The 22,316-nt window shown below is 30.6% G+C and overlaps 4 protein-coding genes across 7 annotated transcripts; 3 read left to right on the top strand and 1 right to left on the bottom strand.

The window, feature by feature from the left end:
- The first annotated feature begins 2,531 nt into the window (after positions 1-2,531).
- On the top strand, positions 2,532-4,440 carry LOC105769213 (SAGA-associated factor 29 homolog A). Its single transcript, XM_052634055.1, has 7 exons — positions 2,532-2,805; positions 3,164-3,270; positions 3,362-3,444; positions 3,544-3,597; positions 3,814-3,967; positions 4,092-4,105; positions 4,208-4,440. The coding sequence occupies exons 1-7, from the start codon at positions 2,802-2,804 to the stop codon at positions 4,308-4,310; spliced, it is 519 nt and encodes a 172-aa protein (XP_052490015.1). The 5' UTR covers positions 2,532-2,801; the 3' UTR covers positions 4,311-4,440.
- A 424-nt stretch (positions 4,441-4,864) lies between these two features.
- Positions 4,865-7,360, bottom strand: LOC105769175 (GDSL esterase/lipase At5g14450). The gene is made up of 5 exons (XM_012589640.2): positions 6,947-7,360; positions 6,661-6,870; positions 6,380-6,552; positions 5,384-5,657; positions 4,865-5,289 (listed from the first exon to the last, which is right to left on the bottom strand). The coding sequence occupies exons 1-5, from the start codon at positions 7,182-7,184 to the stop codon at positions 5,042-5,044; spliced, it is 1,143 nt and encodes a 380-aa protein (XP_012445094.1). The 5' UTR covers positions 7,185-7,360; the 3' UTR covers positions 4,865-5,041.
- A 3,073-nt stretch (positions 7,361-10,433) lies between these two features.
- On the top strand, positions 10,434-12,766 carry LOC105769227 (transcription initiation factor TFIID subunit 13). Of its 3 annotated transcripts, none has more exons than XM_052633630.1 (6): positions 10,434-10,538; positions 10,646-10,766; positions 10,854-10,891; positions 12,097-12,156; positions 12,239-12,313; positions 12,417-12,766. In XM_052633630.1, the coding sequence occupies exons 2-6, from the start codon at positions 10,664-10,666 to the stop codon at positions 12,525-12,527; spliced, it is 387 nt and encodes a 128-aa protein (XP_052489590.1). In that variant the 5' UTR covers positions 10,434-10,538; positions 10,646-10,663; the 3' UTR covers positions 12,528-12,766. The 3 variants fall into 3 exon arrangements, with proteins under 3 accessions (XP_052489590.1, XP_052489591.1, XP_012445169.1); XM_052633631.1 differs by having other exon boundaries at positions 10,461-10,538; positions 10,649-10,766; XM_012589715.2 differs by lacking the exon at positions 10,434-10,538 and having other exon boundaries at positions 10,594-10,766.
- A 4,346-nt stretch (positions 12,767-17,112) lies between these two features.
- LOC105769236 (E3 ubiquitin-protein ligase RGLG2) lies at positions 17,113-19,603 on the top strand. Of its 2 annotated transcripts, XM_012589734.2 has the most exons (10): positions 17,113-17,215; positions 17,469-17,741; positions 17,816-17,900; positions 17,989-18,129; positions 18,206-18,319; positions 18,398-18,575; positions 18,649-18,754; positions 18,847-18,974; positions 19,059-19,242; positions 19,320-19,603. In XM_012589734.2, the coding sequence occupies exons 2-10, from the start codon at positions 17,472-17,474 to the stop codon at positions 19,458-19,460; spliced, it is 1,347 nt and encodes a 448-aa protein (XP_012445188.1). In that variant the 5' UTR covers positions 17,113-17,215; positions 17,469-17,471; the 3' UTR covers positions 19,461-19,603. The 2 variants fall into 2 exon arrangements, with proteins under 2 accessions (XP_012445188.1, XP_012445181.1); XM_012589727.2 differs by lacking the exon at positions 17,113-17,215 and having other exon boundaries at positions 17,228-17,741.
- Positions 19,604-22,316: the final 2,713 nt, after the last annotated feature.

Below are 22,316 nucleotides of genomic sequence, written 5' to 3'. Positions count from 1 at the left end.
ACTAATAACAAAGGAAAACGACGCCGTTTCCGTAACAAAGAAAACATACTTGCGGCGTTTTATCTAAAACGCCACTAAATGTAATAAAAAAACGGCGCCGTTTTTCGTAACACCATTTCGATTTTGCGGCGTTTATATATAAGTGACACTAAATATAAGGTCAAACGCAGTCGTTTAACGCAAACTCGTGTAATCTTTAAAATATATTTGCGGCGTTTTGGGTGTAACGCCACTAATAACAATGGAAAACGACGTCGTTTCCGTAACAAAGAAAACATACTTGCGGCGTTTTATATAAAACGCCACTAAATGTAATAAGAAAACGGCGCCGTTTTCTTCACAACTTATAGTATTTTACGGCGCTTTTATAATAAACGCCGGTATTATTTCATCTATTGCGGCGTTTCATGTTTAACGCCGTTAATTCTAATGCAAATCCACTAGAAAGCGGCTGTTTTCAATGAATACAATTTAAACCCTAAAACCATCTAATTTTGTAAGCTTCGATTTAATCCTTTTCATATATATATTTATTAAATTGATAATTTAAATTTAATTTAATTCGAATTATATTGTAAAATATCCACATTTAAACCCTAAAACTCATGACCCGTGACCCGTTAGCCGGAACACCGTACCTGAACCCAAAAACTAGAAACAACCATAAACAAACCCCAAAATCAAATATTATATCATAACTTATCTTTAAACCCTAAACCCCAAACCGGCCCTTAAATTTCCAAACCCCTAACCCCAAACATTAAACTCTAAACTCAAAAACCCAAACCCCAAACCACAAACCCTTACCCCCGAAAACTAAACCCCAAACTCAAAAACCAAGAATCCCAATCATAATATTATTGTAGTACAAAACAAATATTTTAGATTCTTATAATATCAAATGGTATGAATCTCAGTAATTAAATATAACATATATTAATATATATCTCTTAAGCCATAATTTCAACTATATATACTCATAATTTCAGTTTATTAAATTTATTATTATCTCTTTTACAATTACGTACATAAAGAACATATATTTAAAATATAAATTAAAAAAATTAATCTAGACCCTAAACCCTAACCCGACCCCTATAACCCTAAACCCCTAAACCCTAAGGCTTAAAGCCTAACGTCTAACATCTAGACCCCTAACCCCTAAGCATCTCACTTTGCATATCATTATCTAGAGAAAAAGATCGATGTTTCAACCCATTCTACCGGGGCATGGACTACAAAAATATTATTAGAGTTTGGTGCCCACTCCACATCGTTTTAGGAAGCTATATGCCATGCCCCATGCATATTATCATAATTATTCATCATTATCCGTACTAACCCGACTAATTAAATAATATATAATATTATTAATCACGATATTAATTTGGTGTTTTATATTACTTTGTTTGATTTATATATTAATTTAGTCGAACTATATATCAAAATTTTTCTATTTTTATTCTTTACAACACAACAATTTAAGTTTTATTATATTTTATTTTACTCATAATTTTATATATATATTTTTCTACTAAAGTAGTTTAAATAAACTGTGATTGAAAATAATAATAAATAGTTAGGACTTAATTAGGACTTCTCTTTAATTAATAAAAACATTTTGTATTAAACATTAATATTATTTGTTATCATTTAAATGTAAATTTGACCAATATATAATAAATACAACGAAATATTCATCTTATAATAAAAAAATATATCAAATCATGAGATAATTGGAATGGTTTTTTATTACTATTAGCGGCGCTTACAGAAAAACGCCGCTAAAAAACATATCATTAGCGGCGTTTTTAAGAAAACGCCGCTAAAGGCCCAAAAACAAAGAAAACGGGTCGTTGCCCTTAGGTTTTTTGCGGCGCTTCTCAGAAAACGCCGCTAAAGACAGGAGCATTAGCGGCGCTTTTGTAAAAACGCCGCTAATGGCCCAAAAACTCAGTAAACGGCGTCGTTGGCCTTATTTTTTTGCGGCGCTTTTTGTGAATCGCCGCTATTGCTTATTATTAGCGGCGTTTGTTGTCCAAACGCCACAAAATACGCCGCTAAAGACCTGTTTTGGTGTAGTGCGATTGAATGCAATTTTTGGAATAGAGACCTTTTACGTTTGAGTTTATCACCCGATTTGACTAAATGATTTTTAATTTTGACAACCTTATTTATTCTTCTTCCAAGATATAAAAAAGGCCATTGCCCTTCTTAGCCGTCCGTATTGAACAAAGGAAAAAAGGGTTGTGGATGAGAAGCTATGCCATACATTAGTTTAAAGAAGACTGGATGAGAAGCAACCCATAATTTCAATCGTTCAACATATTATCATATGATTTCGAATAAGAAAATTCCTAAAGTCCACCTTCCCACAATACCTACTTCTTTTAACAACTAATTTTAGACCTTTTTCTCATTCTAATCTAATAAAAAAAGAAAAAAGGTTTAGATTCACGTTATTGTCATCTCGTCAGATAAAAGCTGCAAATCCTTTGAATAACTTGCTAATGCAAAACCATTTTTGGATTTAAAAGAACTCCTAACGAAAATGTTGATAGATTCAAGCTAAAGATCTGTCAGAGCGAGAAGTAGTGTATGTCCGTTATCTCTAATAAAGTCTTCTACCACTTTCTTTGTATTTAGTGATGAACTTTCTGGTTTGATTCTCATTACTGTATTCTCTTGTTCTTGAATTCCTGATGTTTTGTCATCGATACTGGATTCCTATTCCTTAGTAAGTAAACTCGACACTTTCCTGCCATCCTGGCACCGGAGCACCAGCACAACAACGAAGAAAAATGGGTGCGTGTTATCCACCACTTCTGTTCGTTTTAGTTATGTCGTAATCAAAGAGTATGTTAAGACTAATTTTCTGCGGTTTGATTTTCTCCCTGAAACATGGAATTGCTTGGCTGATTACTAAAGAGTTTCTCAAGTTGATATGACTGTACAAAATTCTATCATGATGGTTAAAATCAAATAAAGACTCGGCAATTAGTTGAAGCGATCAATTGTCTATCATCTTTCTCTTGTTTCAAAGCTAGAAGATGAATATATGACATACGTCAAAACGAAAAAGTCAATTTCATCTCTAGATTTCGCATACTAGAATGAGGGTATCTGAACTTCCTGTTTATGTCGCTGACATCAAATATTGCAGATGGTAGGAAGCAGAAAAGGAGAAGAATGAAATCTGATTCAGATATCTCTCGCCCTTCTCCTATGCAGAGTCATATTGACGCTTGTGTTAGTTTCAAAGATAAACAGGTAAGCTTGTAGTGCATAGTCGTCCGTGTAGCTCTATCACAATCTTTGATATTTTTTCGTAGACCCAATTTACCTTTGCTTTTGTACTCAGGTAGCTGCGAGAGTCACCTCGGACGCCAAGATGGATGAGTGGTTTGTCGTAAAAGTGATGAATTTTGATGAGAAAACAAAAAAGTAAGTACAGTTCATATAGGATGTTTCGTTTTGGCTCGTACGAAAATCCCATCCAGGGTCTTCTTTATTCTTGTTTTTAAGCTGAATCTCCATATGCAGATTCGAAGTACTCGATGAGGAAGCAGGTGATGATGAAGAGGGCGGTGTCCAGAAGTAAGCTTTTCATACTTTGTTCTTTATCATGCTTATATTGGCCGGTCCGGAGGACTCTATCGTGGTTTAACTGTAATTACGAGAATACCTATATCGATGGCTCAATTTCTTTTATGTAGTCAGTCTTAAGAATCAAAGCTTTTATTTTTCGATTATTTGCATAGCTGAAGTTGATCTTGAAGATGTCATTCTTTTTTCCGGTTATTGCGATTTCAGGACGTACAAGCTGTCTGCATCTTGCATCATACCATTCCCGGAACGAAACGATCCTTCCGGTACTCAAGAATTCCCTGCGGGGAGAAATGTTTTGGCTGTTTATCCGGAAACAACTGCACTTTATAAAGCAACTGTCATTAGTACACCTCGAAAGGTGACTATTCTGGTCACCACCTTCATCATTCAGTACGCAATATATACGTTTCGATCATTTCCTCTCCTTAATAAACTGACTAACAATCTTCTTTGTGCATATTTGCGGGGGTACTCTCCACCAGAGGAAATCCGATGAGTAAGTGACATTCTCCATGGCCTTTTATTTAGAAGAACCCGGAATTGTTTTACCTGTTGTGTGTCACTGAAATGCATGATACCCTTTTCCAATCGTCTGTAGGTATCTATTGGAATTCGATGACGATGAAGAAGACGGAGTTTTGCCGCAAAGGACGGTACCGTTTCACAAGGTGGTTCCATTGCCAGAATGGCATAGGCAATGAGATTTGTGTATAAAAATGCGTCTTAATTCAGAATTTGGCGTTTTAAACATGTGAATCTGAACCCTGATTATCATGTATTGGCTTAGCATTGAAAGATTTGACAATCTGATATCCATTTTTGTTACTTAAAGCTCTGTATTGTTTCTTCGTTAGTATGTTAGTATGTTAGGGTAGCCATTGCATTCGATTCCACTTGAAGATGCTCGTGTCGGACATATAACCAAAAAATACACAGAAACAAATTAGGTAAAAGTACTGTGTTAAAAGTTGAATTACATTTTACTTATTTTACTCAAAAAAATAAATAAATTAATCTATATACATCAAATCAAGAAATAAATTAATTTTTTATTAAAATTAATCATTGTACATCAATATGAGACACACATAGTTTGATAATTCCGTTAGTCATGCTAACTTTAAGGGTAAAATAAATAAAATTTTTAACAAAAAAAATTAGTTTATTTTTCTTTTAAAATACAAGGATTGCGAAATTCAATCTGGTTCATAGTAATTGTCTATCGGTGAAGTTATATGAAAAATGAAGGAACTCATTTGCAAATGATGACATTCCACGTAAGCTTCAATATTTTCTATTGGTCCCCAACATTGTTAAAACTTCTCATTAAGGTCTTTTTAATATGACATTTGAGATCATTCTGCACGTAACAGATCTTTCGATACATCAAAATGGCGATTTCAATACATTTGAGATCAAAAGACTCTTTTACTTACTGCTTATGACATGCTTGAGTAATAAGAATTGCAGGGTCTGATAATGAGCCATTGAGTGTACGATCTGCAACATATTGATTTGCAGCCTGAGTGTAATGAACTCCATCCCAGCTTACAAACATAGACGGATTTTTGCACGAGGCTCCAAATACTTCGGTTTTGTTGATGATTGCTTTGTTCCCACACCATACATGATCGTAGTTCACGTGATATCCGCAACAGGGCTTTAATGGATCCGCCATTCCTGTAAAAAATAAGCACAAACTGATAAATAAAGTTACCCTTGCATAGCATGGAGATTAAGGGTCAGACATGATGGTGATGACAATGATGATTACCTAGATTCTTAGCATTGCCAATCATTGCAATCTTAGCGGTATAGACGTCTACAAGAGTAATCGAAGCTTCTGGGAGCTCGGTTCTTAACTTGATTACTCTGTCCTTAAGCTGTCTATTGAATTCCATGGCCATTTCATTTTGTTTCTTGACACAACCGTACTGATCAACATAACCAGGTTCGGGATTAAGAATGTAGAAAAAGTTAACTGGCAAGCAACCGATCGGACCCGTGTTGTGTATCCAGAAACTCCTCCCTCCTTGCTCATACAGATGCTGGATTTTAACATACTGATAAGTTAGATTTTGTTCCTTATCACAAGTATGGACTAAAAAGTTGCAATTACTTATGAAAGTTCTAAGAAAGCCATTGACACACAGATATTAGACCATCAACTGTAAAAATATCATGAAAACCATTGTACTAAGAGTCAGATTGTATTTTACTTTTTTTTCAAAAAATGAGTAAATTAGTCTCTACACATTAGAGCAAAGAGCAAACTAATCCTTTTATGTTAAAAATTTCATTCATTTTTACCATTAAAAACTAGCATAGCTGACGGAATATGCTTCATGTCGGCGTATACAGACTAGTTTTTAACGGTAAAAATGGATGGAATTTTTAATAAAATAACCAATTTGCTCTTTTATCTAAAATACAAAAATTAATTTGCTCATTTTTTAATAGAGAAGATAAAATACAATCTGTCTCCTAATACAAGGCCATAGTACTTTCTGACTATCAACATGTTATTCAAAAAGACTACTATTTGCACATATTTGATGAGGCAAAGTGTTAGAAAGCCATTGCCACACGCATATTAGACATTGCTAAAGACGTCAAACACAGGCAATTTTAAAACTAGAAGTTATGTTACTCGTACTTGGGTGTGTATCCTATTTGTTCATTTTTCTCTAAGGCTTCTCACTATATTTGCATGAATATCCTCGAAAAAGGGAAAAGTCAGAGCAACATAGACTCGAAAAACGAAACATACATGGACAGCTGATGCTAACTGGTTTATGATATCTGGGATGGAAGCACGCAGTTGATCAAAGCTCAATTTCCTAAACCCAACAGAAAGATCATTTTGGCCAATGTCAAAGGTGTAAAGCGCCTTTGAAAAGTCCTCAGGTCTTGGAAGTTTATCTTTTTCAGAAGGATCTTTAGCTAATAATTACCAAAAAAACAAAAAAAAGGGGTTAAAATAATGTCCAAAGATCAAATTATTAACTTCATATAAACATTTTATCAAACAGATAACATGAAAAATCTAACCTTGATTATACATTTCAGTAGCCCTTGCCTTGAACTGTTCGAATTGTATAATCTGCATATCTAAACCAAATGGACTTATCCCATATTCATAAATGGTTTCATTCGGTCTTCTTATGGTTGATCCACCAGTAGCAAAATTTGCTCCATGCCTGAAATTTGCTCCCAAGGAATTCAAATATGCATGAAGATATGGCAACTTAAGTCTCTCAGCTGCCACAAGAAGAAGAAAACAGCAATCAATAAAATAAAAGTTCACTGTGAACTGTGTTTTTTTCAGCTTTTTTACCTATGAAGTCAATGATGAGGCGACCATCAGAGTCTCTACCAGATGGTTTGTGAAAATAGGGCACACCATATGGAGCTCTAATGGGTTCAAAAGCAGCTGAAATCCCACCAGTGTCTGAGTTTGAGTCACCAAAGTTGTAAATAGCAGGGAATTGACATGGTGGTAAATTAGCACCATTTACACTCAAAACCCACCAAGAAACTAAAACCCCAGAAATTAAAACTCCCCAAAACTCCATTTTTTTCACTGCTAGTTTAGCTCATTTCTAGGAACTTCTTTTATATATGTATATGAAAAGCTATTTCACTTTTTACTACTTTCCCATTTTTAATGTATTGGACAGTAATCTCAGCGTAGAAACTTATCCACCAGCCTCACCATCTACCCTTTTTAATGATATCCAGCTAAGTGTGGCCTAGAATCAAGCCTGCCAGAGTGACAGAGTAATCTTTTATGTCTCTTTTATGTCAAGGATTGCAGCAGACTGTATGGCGCATGGACCATGTGCTTTTTCATAGTTAAAACTCGTTTTGTACTGAGAGCTATGCACCGTTTGATGGGGGATTTTGTGGTGCTGATGAAGTGTTTTTACTGTCTTAGATTGCAAGTGATTATTACAGGTGGAAGTAGCTCTACTTTAGAGGTTGATCAAATTAATCCATTTACTGTTGAAAAGAATGTTAAATTATGTTATAACTTCCTATATTCCTCATCAATTTATATATAGAGACTAATTTAATCCTATCCTATAATATAACTTGTTCATCATAGTAACAAGCTTCTTGTCGGTGCTAGGGAAAAGGGAGAAAAGAATAGTGTGGAAAAAAGGGTAGTATTTTCTTGGGTCTAGAAAATGGGATACATCATCCATGTGCGTATACACTAACCCACCAATTTCTAAGCTAAACTACAAATCAGGTGCCAAATCTCAAAATATATTATTTTATTTCTTTTGAAATCTTATGCTCTTCTTTCTAAAACCAAAACATCTCTTAATGATCCAAATGGGAATATTCTTAATTTACTCTATTTTTGGACTTTCTTCAATCTAATTATATTACTTTGTGGTGTTTTAAAAGGTATGAAAAAAGTAAAAGTAGAAAGGAGCTATTTATCATCGGTGGTGGAATTAGAAAGAAAAATTTGAATCGAATTAAATTGTACATTTTACGATAGTAAGAATATAATTTTATCATTTTAATAATCTATATCTTTATAATTTTAAAGAATTAAATCAAATTTTATTATTTTTGAGGGCTAAGTACAATTTTATCATTACTAATTTAAATTTTTATAAATTATAAAGGGCTTAAATAGAAAATTTTCCATTTTAGGCCCTAACTCAGCCATTGTTTATCACTTAAAAGGGAATATTTTTATTTTATTTACTTTAATATTTTATTATCCTGTAAAACTTTACGTTTAAATTTTGATTTTTTAAAAATTAAGGATGAAATGAGAAAAAATTAAAATTTATATATATTTATCAAACAATCTAAATATATTTTGTAATTAATTTTAAATAATATATCAAATAATTTTATAACTTAAATTTTCAGCATTTAATTTCAGCTACTTGAGAGTGGTTATTTGAAGGCATCAAGTAGAAATCATTTACAACTTACGAAGATCATGAAGCCACGATGCCAAAATTAGATTAATGAAGGGTAAAATGAGGATTTCATTACTCTAGATTCTACCCTATAAATAGGTGACCTCTACTGATTTTCATAGAAATTAAACGAAGTTAGATTTTATTGTGATTGGATCTAAACTTTCTATTGTTGATTTTCTCATTGCTTGCTTGCGATCTCAGTTTGCCATGCGAAACCTTGATAGAAATAACAATTTTTCGAAATTGATAGCGAGATAAAAAGAGAGACATCAAGTGTAAAACTTGAAAAATCAAAATCGTGTTAAGGTATGTACAAGACATTGTTTTCAAACCTATAAAGCCTACTTTAAGCTGTAACACAATCCAAATGACCAGGATGAGGTTGAGTCATGAATACATCCTCATCATCAAGATATTAACTTCAGCTTAACCATCAAAATCAAACTCTAGAAATGGGCACTAGTATATATAACAAGAAAAAAGAATATAAAAATGTATCAAAAACAAATATCAGTATGATATAAATGCGTATATTATTAATATTTTAATCAAGTGATGTTTTCTTCCAAAATTGATTTTTTATAAAGAAATATTTCTTAGGGCATAAATATAGTTGGGAGTCCTTCGCTCATGAGGAGACAAATCAGAAATAGACAGAAATGCGTTTTGCATATCTTAATTATCACTCAAGGTAAATATGAGCTGGGCACTCTTGAATGTTAAATTTCTTAAAATTATTGACTTATTACTTCATCTGTGAATTTGACGTTTAATGTACTTTTCAGAAGTTGGTGAAATCCTCCTAAAATGTCTGCAGCCCTCAAGAGCATGGACTGAATGTTGTTAAGCTAGAATGGTGTCTATCGAAACCAAAAAAATTTGTTCTAAGTTCATAAAACAGTAAAAAGTAAAAAAAATAAATATTGATTCGAATATGGGTAAATTCTTAAAAATACGTGGTGTGACCTTAAATTTACAAACATTTTAAATATTTATCAAATAGATTATTAAAACATATAACTTGAAATATGTTCTAAAAATTGGATGTAAATATCTCCTAACCTTCTCACAAGTGGAAAAGATAATGGATGATAAGGGATTTACATAATAAATGGCATTAGTATCCAGGCCGAAGTTCAACTGTTGTGATTTTTAATCCGTCTCATTGTCAAAAGGCCCAGTATAGGAATGCCAAAATTATGGACCTCCAGTTGTTTGTGTCGACACGAGCGATGTCCTCCAACAATGGCAGATACATTAAGCGGTAGGTTTTTGGATTTATTTGATGCGATGATGCACAGTATGTATGCTTTAACATATTTTTCAAACTCTTCGTTGTTGACATCGCTTGCTGGTGGATGCTCGACTTGTCAACTTTACTCAATTGCCTTTTAAATATCCCTTGTTGTCGAGGTTACGACCGAGTAACCTCTTCATCTTTGGCTCAAGCTCAAATTCAACCACCCTACAATGGTTCCTTCAATTTGAAAGCCTATGATTATCGTTGCATCTTGTAAAGTTATTCTTGCTTTGTCACGGGAACTACCTTTCTACTGATGCCATGAGCAACAATGGTCGCAACGGAATATGAGGCTTCGAAACCCTCTATATGTAGATATTTTGCAAGCTAATCGTACTCATTCGACATCCGATGATTTATATTAGTTCAATTCTAGAGGTTTCGTTTCAAATTTATGAATAGTGCATGGATTAAATTTCAAATAATTTTAATAGCGTTAATAGATGGACCTAAATTTTAAAATCTAAAGAGTAGAAAAATTAAATACTTAAAAAATATATATAAAAGATATAAAAATGACGACATGTTTTAACCTATTCAATATGATTCAAGCAGGCGGAACACCAACACATCATAAGGGCATTGGTGTGCCCAAGCTTGGCCCATCAAAATACCCATCTTTACAAATACCAGAATTCTCTTCCTTTTTGTGCCATTCCCCCCTCTTCAAGAGTCAGGTAAATCAATTACTTTTTCTAACCCTTTTAAGATTATTTTAATGATGGGTTTCCTGATTGACATTTTTTATTGGGACTTGTTTGTTTCCTACGATTCTGTGAAAAAGTAGAGAGGATAAAAAAAAATGAGTCACCCATCAACAGGGCCCTCTTCAAAAGCTAAAGTTGAGTCTTCACAACCTTCAGAGACTTCTTTCAAGCGCAAAAGAGGAGTTTTTCAGAAAGATTGTAACCCAACCTTTTTTATTCCCAATTCTCTGAGTTTCTTTTTTCCTGCAAGTTTTTAATGATTTACATTGTTTTTCTTATTTACAGTGCAGCATATGATGTATGGTTTTGGAGATGATCCCAGTGTAAGTATAATTCCTCAGAAATTTTGAATACTGCCCTTTTCATTACTTTCTATTTTTCGTTTCAGTTTATGGATTATGATTGAAATCTCAATGAAAATGAGAGCCCCTCATATGAACCGATCAAATTAGTCCCTCTATTATTAAATGTATCAATTTAATCCTTGTACTATTAAAAAAATAAAATAAGATCATTTTGAAATAGAGTTAGCAATTTTATGATTATGTAAATGGAATTTTTATTTGGACTTTAACTATTATTAAAATAATAATTTTTCAGGACATTTTTATCTTGTAAATGTTATTTGGACTTATTTGATTCTTTTTAATAGTATAAGAACTAAATTGATTTATTTAATAATAGAGTGTCTAATTTGATCCAGTCCTAACACCCCATAATACAGGAACTTCCCAGGTACTTTCACCCATTCTTTTATGTTGGAATGTTGTTTTTCATACTTGTATGTTCATCTTTATTGGATACTGGCTTTTTTAGGGAGCTCAATTGATCACTTAACCTTAGCCTATGTTACTTGGATTCGGGTTTCATTTTTTTGATACTTTCCCATATATTTGGAGGATTTTTTGAGGGTTACAACTCGATACCTTACCGGAAATGAGTACTTAAAAGAAAAATAAAGAGTCAGAACAACATGGATCTTAGCGGTAATCAATTTCTTCCCCGTGTTACTGCAATGAATTACAACTTATTTCACTAGAAGTGTAGAGGTTGTGCATCCATGTAATGTCATCGATGAGTTCGTATATCGTTCGTTGGCGTTGCATATGGCCGTTTTGTACCTTTTGGTAGACTAAGTATTAGTAGTTATCAATTCCTTCCCATGTTTTTGTCTAGAACAATTGGTTTTCAATGTCGTATACTGTAAATCACGATATTGTCATATGTTAGTGATTGTTTTGAGAAAGCTGAAAATTTCCAGTTGCAGCATATTTGTAACTTTGCTATGCGTAGCTCGACATATTCTTCCATCAAGAATTCAAATGAGTTGCTCGATACCGGCATATAAAGTTTGAAATCTCATGTTATGGATGCTTCATTGTGAGAAAGGTGCATAACGTGCCTACCATTGTCTGCTTTTGTTCACTGAAGTAATGAAAACGACACTTTGTTCGTGTATAATTTTCTGGAAATATGATTGTTATATGTATTTGATCATAATTTTGAACTCCATTTCTTGCATTTTCAGCCACTCCCCGAGACTGTGACCCTTGTCGAAGACATTGTCATGGATTATGTAACAGATCTGGTAAGTTTCTGTTTACTGATTTATATCTTTGGTTAATGAGATGCCATTGTTGGTAACATGTCGGTGTTTTACTCGCTCAAAGGCGCATAAAGCTCAAGATATCGGATCAAAGAGAGGAAAGTTATCGATTGAGGATTTTCTGTTTCTAATTCGCAAGGTAAACTCTTAATACGAATACGTGAGGAACTATAATCTGAGTATGTTCCTGGAATTGGTTGTTTGTCCTTTGGTTTTTATTGAAAATCAATTTGAATCTGCAGGACATGCCGAAACTAAATCGGTGTACGGAATTGCTGTCAATGCGAGAGGAACTGAAGCAAGCAAGGAAGGCATTTGAGGTTGATGAAGAGAAGCTAGCAACATTAGAGTAGCTTAATTGGCCTTTTATTTGTTTAGGTCAAAAGGCTAAGTACGTTAAGCGTTGCAAACAAATGTTTATAATGATTTTGTTATAAGATAAAAGGGGTTTAGGGTTTTAGAAATAATTTTTGGTGTAATTAGGTCTACTTTGGTACATTGGTATTTTTTTTTTTTTGGTCCACTTTGATTTTTGAACTTGACAGCTAGATCCATTTTGGTCATTAAATTGGATTCTATTAAGATTTAATGATGTGACCAGTGTTGCTATAACAGGAACTTGATTGAATGGACCGAGAACTAGTAGATATAACAGTCTAAGCAAATGGGTTGAATTGTTAGACTCCAAAACTACTTGAAATTGTTAAAAGTAAAAAATTAGGACAAAAATGGATTGTTGAATGTGTTGAATCGGTTTAAATTTTTTTTTTTTAGATTTTTATAAATTTGAATTATTTATCTAACTATTGTCAGCTTGACTGTTAAACTGAACAAACTGGTTAAAACAAAAATAGGTGGTTTGAGTTGTTCAACTACTAGTCCGATAATTAAAACACTAAATGTGATGCTTTGAGACTATATTGCACCATCACCTAAAAAATTATATAAATTTTTAAATTTTCAAGTGATGATATGACACAATATCATAGTGTTACATTATCAAACTTTTATATTTTTCAATTTTAAGAATTAATGTGGACTTAGTTTTACGTCCAAGTGCCAAAGTGGATAAAACAAATATAGATATCAAAGTAAATCTAGTTGTTAAGTTTAGAATCCAAAAATTATATTATTTCTAAGATGAACAATAGACTTTGTTGATGGGTCGAGCCATGATCCGATATATATTTTTTTTTTTGTCTAGGTGTTATTTTGCGAGACGCAACTTTTAAGCTTAAATTATTGTTTATTTAATATTAAATAATAATTATAGTTCTTCAAAAGAAACTATAATAAAAATAAATAAAGTGATTCAAAACAAACTATAATCTTAGAAATTAATACATGGTAAAATTATAATTTATCCCATCTTAAAATAATAAACTTTTGATTTACTCCTCCTAAAAACTATAAAGATATAAGTCAATAAAATAGTGAAATTGTAGTTTAATTCTTATAAATGGTCCCTAGAAAAAATCTAACTTTACCCTTGAAGTGATCGAAAAAATAATAAAAGGACCAAATTAAGAATTTCACTAAAATACAAGTATGATAAATAATATTCCATTTGATAAGTTGTCAACTTAACTACATTTATTTATTTTCATACCAATAAACTTTGACTTTTAGATGCCCAATTTCAACTGTTTTACATAAGACTCCTTTCACGTTGTTTTTGGAATTTTCAACGATGGAATGCTTCATGATACATATTTGCCATTCTTTTTATCCTAAATTTTCGTATTTTCCATATTAAGAAATTATTAATACCTATTAAAAAATCTTTTTTCCAAAATCATAACAGACACGTCAATTGGATCAGTATAGAATAAGGGTTAGACCAGTTATTCTACAAATTGGTTAAATTAGGAGTTGAACTGAGATATTTTAATAATTTATTCAATTTAACCAGACAAATTGATCAATTTGAGAACCAATAAGCTGACTGATTTAACTATTGATCTAGTTCTGAATACCTTACATATATATATATATATATTTCAATTGATAGATGCTTCTATAAAAGAAGACCAAACAAAGACTTTGAATAACAAAATTAACCTTTGTCATACTGATAACCCAAAGTCTAGAAACCCTAACATAATTTCCCCACACAATGTACCAAAATTCAACAATTATCCCCTAAACATTTTGACTTTCCATTGGGCAGCCAGCCATGCACGTCAAATAGTTTATATACTTTCAAGTACTTCTAGAAACTACAATATTTCAAATATATTTAGGGTAAATTACGCTTTTGGTCACTCAATTATCATCAAGTTTACACTTTAATTACTTAATTATGAAATATTACAATTTAATTACTCAAATACTTGAAATTGATCATTTAAGTCACTCCTCTATTAACTTGTCAATGTGGAAAATTAGGCAAAATTTTAAAATTTCAAGAAATTTTCATATACTTATACTTTTTTAAAAAAATTCCAGAATTTCATAAAGTAAATTTTGAATTTTCATATTTTTAAGAATTTGTGATATTTTTAAATTTTTTTTGGATTTAACTTTAAAAATCTAAAAGATCCAAATTCTATTTTAGTTATAGTTCAAAGGCTAAATTAGCTATTAAGTCCAAGAGTTAAAGTGTCATGTCATCAGTTCTTTATTGAGTTAACAGATGAGTGATCAAAATGTTAAAATCGATAACATTATTGATCATTTTGTAACTTTATATATTTGGGTGATCACAACGAAAATTTACCAATAATTGGATGACTAATGATGTACTTGAAGAATAGTGATTTAATGACCTACGTTGACTTCTATTAGCAAGTTAATGAGAAGTGACTTTATTGACCAATTTCAAATAGTTGAGTGATTAAAATTGTAATTTTCATAATTATGTGACCCAAGTGTAAATTTACTAATAGTTGAATGATCATCAATGTAGTTTACCAATATATTTATTATAAGTGGATGTCCATAAACAAGTTTGATAACTTTAGGACTCTAATATTCATTAGGAATAGAATTTTATATCATTTATAGTTTTTATATTAAATAGGTTTAATGCAAACTTTAGCCTATAAAGTATATCACTTTTCCCACTTTGATTGTCTATTGATATGATAAATCAACTTTGTTTAACACTCGTTGTGATGACTGAAAAAAATAAGAGTAGAAAAGAGTCGACACAACCAATTTTTATTAACGCGGTTTAGATAAAACGGTCTTAAGCCCGCAAAGCCTCGCTTAGTGAATAATTTTATTCAACAATCGTCTGTATCACCTATTGGCTCACCAAAATACCTCCCAATACAATCAATAAACTTTTCAAAAGAATACTTAAAAAAGTGCCACAAAACAACCATAATAAAACATAATAAAGCTGTCTACAAAGACACTTCAAAAATTGCTCTAACTTATTTATATACTTATACAAGAGTCTATTCAACAGAGTCTTGATAAGCTTTAAACACTTATTTAAAAGCTGAAATTATCATAAAAGTGTTTATAAAACAATCTTCCAATTGCTCCAAAACTCCCTTAAATAAATCTGATAGTTATTTCTAAAACATAGCATTTTAATCATCTAAGAGATAATAAGACTTTAATCAATCACTTCAAACAATTCAATTGAGAGTCTTAGCACCTTAGTCAATCCATGCTTCTAGTTTTATCAAATATACCACAATCAAGTGGACCAAACTCATAACAAACGAAACCTATTCAAGGCCTAAGTCATAATAAAAAAGCATTAAATATTACAACCAAATTATAAAATTTATAAAATTATTAAAAAATTAAAAGTTATTAAGAAATTATAAAAAATCAAAAGTTATTAAAATTATTTTGGTAATCTTATTCCGCTTGTTCTTCCCTTAAGCCTAAACTAGGCTCCTTATTTATAATTCCAATCTTTTCTTTTCTTTTTTTTTTTTTGCAATTTTATAATTTCTTATTTTTTATGATTTTAGTAATTTTAATTTTATAATTTTAATTTTTTACAATTTTATATTTTAAAATATTTTTACCATTTTAATATTTTTATTTTAAATATTTTTTACAATTTTTGTAATTTCGTAATAATTTTAAATAATATTCTAATTTTTTATAATTTTAATAATAAAAAATTCACAATTTTAATACTTTTTAAAATTTTTATTTTTATTTTGTAATTATGGAGAAAGATATATCTAACTTAGAATAAATTTTAAGATATAAAATTTATATTAACTATTAAAGGAAATAAATACTCTGATAGCATTATGTTATTTAAAATAATAAATAATAATATTTTATCAACTATTCCAATATCCCCTGTCCCGACATCTTTTGAAGTTGATGAAAAAAATAATTGAAAGAAGGATAAGACATGATTGAGACGTGAGTTTAGCTTGCAAACATCAAAAATGTTTTTTATTTGGTTAAATTCTGCTATTAGTCCCTATACATTACAGAAGTTGTTAATTTAGTCTCTATACTTTAATTTCATCATTTTTAGCCCCTATATTTTCAATTTTTCAAATTTCATTCCTCACCAAACGATAATTTATTAAATCCATTCAGTTTTACTATTTTCGAAATTTGTTGCGGCAAACATATTATCATATGTGCAATGCCATGTCAACATATTATTTTCACATATTACTTACTAAAAATTCAGTTAATAAATTAACAACAGTCATTTGTATCGAAATTGAAGTTTCAAAATTTGAATAGTATAAAGACTTAGAATGATGCAATTAGCGGATATGGGCCAAATCTACGACTATACGCATAGTACAGAACTAGCAACTGAATTCAACCAAGTGAATTTAAATGTTACTTTCGTGGCAAAAAGTACAAACCCTAAAATTAATCAAATTAAAGTATAAAGACTAAATCCACAACTTTTACAAAGTATAAGGACTAATAACACAATTTAACCTTTGTTTTCCTTTTTGGGTTTCAATCAATAATTGATCTAAAAATTCAAAAGCAAAGTAGATACCTATCTTATCCTCCATTGAAGCTATGTAAAAAACTCAGCAACTTCCTATGATTCAATCAAAGCCATGAGAATTATTTTCTCTTTGATCCCGTAAGTCTTAAAGTTGTTTACTTTGAGAATATACTTTTAGCTGGCATCCGTTTCTGAATTGGTCACTTAATTGTTTGGTAAAGTAGAAAATTTTGAACTTTCTTGGAAAGTCACAAATATTCCATATCCTTTTAACTCTTCATTTCTTACTAGCTGGTATATATATAGTCGTTTTGGTTTAAAGGGTATCCTTATATTTTAGCCTTACTTGTTGATCTTCACTGGTTTTCGGAATTTCTGGAAAAATTTGGAGTTGATGGGAAGTACTAATTCGAAGGAGGGAAGTTGGAGACAAAGTTCGTCGAATCGTTCCAATTCATTATCGTCATGGGATTCGTATTTTTTCTATCCTCAGTCTTCATATGATCTAGAAAGCCCCAAGTACAGCTATGCTTCTCCGCAATATTATCCGCATTCGCAACACGAGCCGCCATATTATCCGCCTACACGAGACCATGGAAATGATAAAACGATGTTGCAGAGGAGGTATTCAAGCATTGCAGATAGCTACAACTCCTTAGATCAGGTATGTATATCTATTATATTGGTTACTTGTGTTACAAGTTAGTTATTTATTTTTTTCCCCGGTTGATTACGTAGGTAACGGAGGCTCTTGCGAATGCTGGACTCGAATCGTCGAATCTCATTGTCGGTATCGATTTCACGAAGAGCAATATGTGGACAGGTTAAGATCGATGCCTTAAAAATGCGCGGCCGCGCCGGTAATATATGTCATGTGCCATTTTACGTACTGAATGTGACTTGTTTTGTAGGTAAAAGATCATTCAATGGCAAAAGTTTACACCATATCGGAAATTATTTGAATCCATATGAACAGGCAATATCGATCATTGGGAAAACCTTATCTGTCTTTGATGAAGATAATTTGATTCCTTGTTTCGGATTCGGTGATGGTACGGATAAATTTCGTGTTTGTTTTTCCCTTTTGAGATGCCTATTGGCTTAAATTTCGACACTATCCATTGACAGCATCAACACATGATCAAGATGTCTTCAGTTTTTATCCGGATAACCGATTTTGTAACGGATTCGAGGAAGTCTTAAGCCGATATAGAGAACTCGTGCCTCATCTACGCCTTGCAGGTTTCGGTTAATCTTCCCTTTTTAATCCCTGTTTCGAGTTACCTTCCGCAGCTAATCCGATTAGTAATTGTTACTTAGGACCTACGTCGTTTGCTCCTATCATCGAAATGGCAATGACCATTGTCGAGCAGAGCCGTGGCCAGTACCATGTGTTAGTGATAATCGCCGATGGGCAGGTAACTAAAAGTACCGATACTGGACGGGATCGGCTAAGTCCGCAAGAGCAGAAAACTATTGATGTCATAGTACAAGCAAGGTAAACATTATGGATCCTGCTTCGTTCAGTTTCGTTTTTCTCATTGTCTTATATGTTGTTTTGTATATTACAGCAAGCTTCCATTGTCGATTATATTGGTTGGTGTCGGAGATGGACCGTGGGACATGATGAAAGAGTTCGACGACAACATTCCAGCTCGAGCCTTTGATAATTTCCGGGTAATTTCTGATTGCACACAAAATGTTTAACGTTCAATATCGTTCATTCTTCAGTTATTTAGCTCGTTCTTGCTGCGATTCGGTTTTTCTAGTTCGTGAATTTCACGGAAATCATGTCGAAGAATACAACTCCGTCGCTCAAGGAAACGGAATTTGCACTAACTGCCTTAATGGAGATTCCATCACAGTACAAAGCTACCATTGAGCTTAACATTTTGGGGTAACAATACTTACTTCACTATCCATTTTGAACCTTTTGCAAACTCGAAGCTACGATGACGATTTCCGATTTATTTTCTGGCAGCAATAGGACAGGAAATGTACCGGATAGAGTTCCCCTACCTCTGCGTACTTACGGTGCCCCATCTTTCAACAGCTCGAAACCGTCCTGCCGTACCGGTTTCCAACCAAGCGTCCCTCCGTGTCCCGAAAGTACTAGTCTTGTCAGCCCAACACCCTCAGCTCCAATTTCCATTTATGATAGCCAGGTATGGAATTTCATATATACATGTACATGTATAACTGATGTTGAAATTTAATCCTATTTACGGTTGTTTTGGAACAGCTTTGTCCCATTTGTCTTGATAACTCGAAAGACATGGCATTTGGTTGCGGCCATCAGACATGTGAAGGATGTTCGAAAGATCTTGAGACATGTCCGATATGCCGGAGTTCGATCGGAACGAAACTGAAGCTATACTTGTGATCATATTCTTTTAGTAATTTGTTGTTGATAAGATGCAAATAGTAAATAGGTTTGAAGATGTTAGATTTTCTGATATTTTGATTGAAATTTCATTTGTTTCTCATTGTTTCCCTTCTGAAATTACAATCAATTCTATTTTTCAAGCTCCACTTTTTGTCGATTGAGTCCTAGTTCGATTGGCATGGGCATTATTGTCAATATAGGAGGACATAGGCTCAAGTGTATTGAAGCGCATTATCCTCCTATTTAAGGCTTGAGAATAAGCTATGGGTAGTTCTAAGCATCATAAGAGCATATATAATCAGAACTTTTAACAAGATTGTTCAAAAAAAAAAACACCTTTTCTACTTCACTCACAAGTCTATACTTCAAACTTAATATCCATTTTAGTATCTCTAGTCTGAATTTTTTATAAGAATCTTTACTTTCATGTTGTACAAAAGTAAGATTATTACGTCACTATATTTTCATATTTCACGTCCTTTGAAGTAACATTATTCCGTCAATTGAAGTAATTGATGTATGCAAATAGATTAGACCGATAAATCGTTTCAACATTTTGTCAATTAAAACTATAAAATGTTAAATTACATTATGAACAATGTTAACAAATTCAACAATTATTAATAACAAAGAATCCAACAAAATAAAATTAATTTAACAAAACTTATAATATATACAACATTAATTGTATGCATTAATAAAATATATTATGATTTTTTTAAAACTTACCACTAAATTTTAAAAGTACATTTTATTTGTAAAATTGTCACTATATTTTACGTGAAATTAAAAATTGCCACTATTTTACATTTTAATTGATATTTATCATCGTGCTTATAAATTAAAGGTAAATTTACCGCTATACTTTAATTCTATATTAAAGCTTGTCACTTTACATTTATTTAATTGAAATTTATCTCTAAAGTTTGATATTTTTTGAAATTTTTACTCAATTTTAATTTAAAATAACTTAAAAATAATTTATTAAAATTCTTTTTTTGCAATTTTATCTTAATATTTAACATTAATAAGTAAAACAATATAATGTCAAAATTATTAAAAACAGTTATTTTAAAAATAATTACTTTATATATATATATATTTATTTTTCAAATATTTATTTCATTAATTTAAAATTCAAAGTTAATTTATTAATTGTTGATATTTTATAAGTTATCTATTGAAATAAAATATTTCAAAGAAGTTTTATTATTAAATTTATTTTCAAATCTTCAAAATTAATATTGAGTGATAGAATTTAATTTAAAAATGAAAGTTGGCTGTAAAATTAATAAAATTTAACGTTTAGTGATAAAATTTAATAAGATAAACATTTAGTTTTAAATTTACTCATATTTTAAAAACAAAAATGTCAATAAAAATAAAATATAATGGCGAATTTTATAGTATGATGGTGAATTTGTACTTTTAATTTTTTTAAAATAATATTTAAAATATTTTAGTAAAATTTTTCTTTTTAAAATTTAATAGTATTTTAAAACATATTTATTGTACCGTTGTTTTAAAATTTTTACCAAACATAATTTTTCATATTTTTAGATAATTTGGTAAAAATAATTGTATTTTAATTATTAAATACTATGGTAATTTAAAATAGTTTTAGTAAAAAATTATATATATTTAATATAATTACTCATCATTAATTTGAATAATAAGTAGAAATTAATATTTCATTAACATTATCAATGTTATATAAATTAGTCTAGTAATATTAAAATATAACATTATTTAATTTTACATTTTAATATTATTATATTAATTTATATAATAATTGCATACCCATATATATTAATTAATTTAATGTACATTAATTTTATTATATATACACATATTATGTGTACTAATTAATTTATATAAAATTATTATTATATATTTGTATTATCTATTTGTTCACATTGTGTAGATTTTTTGGATTGTGTTTTAATTAATTTTCTTGTATTTTTATCACTTGAGAGTTTATTTATATTATTTAATTTTAGAGATTGTTAGAAATATTTAAAGAGGTTTGACAAATTATAATTATTTTAGGTTTTGATTTCTTAGTTTATTGTATTTCATTTGAATATATTTCTAAATTTATTTACATAAATATTAAAAATTATTATTATTATTATAAGATAAATTTATTTATAATTAATGGTTGACATCCCAAATAAAGTGGGGGTGTAAAATCTAATTATTATAATTTTAAGATTATCTTCTATTAATTTTAAAAAAATGGATATATAGATAGATTGTGTTGCTATGATAAGAATACCATATGTCAAAAGCATGTCAATTGGGACACTGAGACTACTATTGATCATGGGTTGGGTTGTCCAGCCCGGTCCGAAGGCTCACCCAAAAAAATGAGAAATTTTGGATAAAAATATAAGTTCGAAAAATGGGTTTGGACAAAAAATAACAGGCTTTGCCTCGAGTAAAAATTTTTTGGCCCAGGCCAGCCGGAATAAATTAATTATTTTTTAATAAAAATTATCTTACTATTTTTTTTTTGTTCCTGGTGTTTTGGTGTTGTTTTTGCTACTTTACTTCTTTTTTTGCTGATGTTTTTGTTGTTTCGGTGTTTTTTTGTGTGATTTTTTTATATTTTTTGCTACATTTTATAATGTTGTTTTGCTGTTGTTTTTAATATTATTTGGTTATTGTAGAACTTATGTTTTATTATTAATTTTGCTCTGTTTTAGTTGCAACTATCTTAATATAAAGAATTTTTAATATATTTTCAAATTGTTGTTGTTTTAACATTTGTTTTAATATTTTTAAGTGTATTTGATATTATATATATATATATATATTAAATTTGTTGTATATAATAAAATAATCTAAAAT

Source organism: Gossypium raimondii, chromosome 7 (genome assembly GCF_025698545.1).
Source record: "Gossypium raimondii isolate GPD5lz chromosome 7, ASM2569854v1, whole genome shotgun sequence".
Taxonomy (NCBI): Eukaryota; Viridiplantae; Streptophyta; class Magnoliopsida; order Malvales; family Malvaceae; genus Gossypium; species Gossypium raimondii.
Note: the sequence above shows the minus strand (reverse complement) of the source record. Positions and strands in the feature narration are given on the sequence as shown.

Coding starts and splice junctions, on each gene's coding strand:
- LOC105769213 (XM_052634055.1), top strand. Junction 3,271..3,361: donor TTAGTTTCAAAGATAAACAG/GTAAGCTTGTAG, acceptor TTTTGTACTCAG/GTAGCTGCGAGAGTCACCTC. Junction 3,598..3,813: donor GAAGAGGGCGGTGTCCAGAA/GTAAGCTTTTCA, acceptor TTGCGATTTCAG/GACGTACAAGCTGTCTGCAT.
- LOC105769227 (XM_052633630.1), top strand. CDS start 10,664: ATGAGTCACCCATCAACAGGGCCCTCTTCAAAAGCTAAAGTTGAGTCT. Junction 10,767..10,853: donor AGGAGTTTTTCAGAAAGATT/GTAACCCAACCT, acceptor TCTTATTTACAG/TGCAGCATATGATGTATGGT. Junction 10,892..12,096: donor GTTTTGGAGATGATCCCAGT/GTAAGTATAATT, acceptor TTGCATTTTCAG/CCACTCCCCGAGACTGTGAC.
- LOC105769175 (XM_012589640.2), bottom strand. CDS start 7,184: ATGGAGTTTTGGGGAGTTTTAATTTCTGGGGTTTTAGTTTCTTGGTGG. Junction 6,871..6,946: donor CCTCATCATTGACTTCATAG/GTAAAAAAGCTG, acceptor TTCTTGTGGCAG/CTGAGAGACTTAAGTTGCCA. Junction 5,658..6,379: donor AGTTAGCATCAGCTGTCCAT/GTATGTTTCGTT, acceptor GTTAAAATCCAG/CATCTGTATGAGCAAGGAGG.
- LOC105769236 (XM_012589734.2), top strand. CDS start 17,472: ATGGGAAGTACTAATTCGAAGGAGGGAAGTTGGAGACAAAGTTCGTCG. Junction 17,742..17,815: donor GCTACAACTCCTTAGATCAG/GTATGTATATCT, acceptor TTGATTACGTAG/GTAACGGAGGCTCTTGCGAA. Junction 18,130..18,205: donor TTGTTTCGGATTCGGTGATG/GTACGGATAAAT, acceptor ATCCATTGACAG/CATCAACACATGATCAAGAT.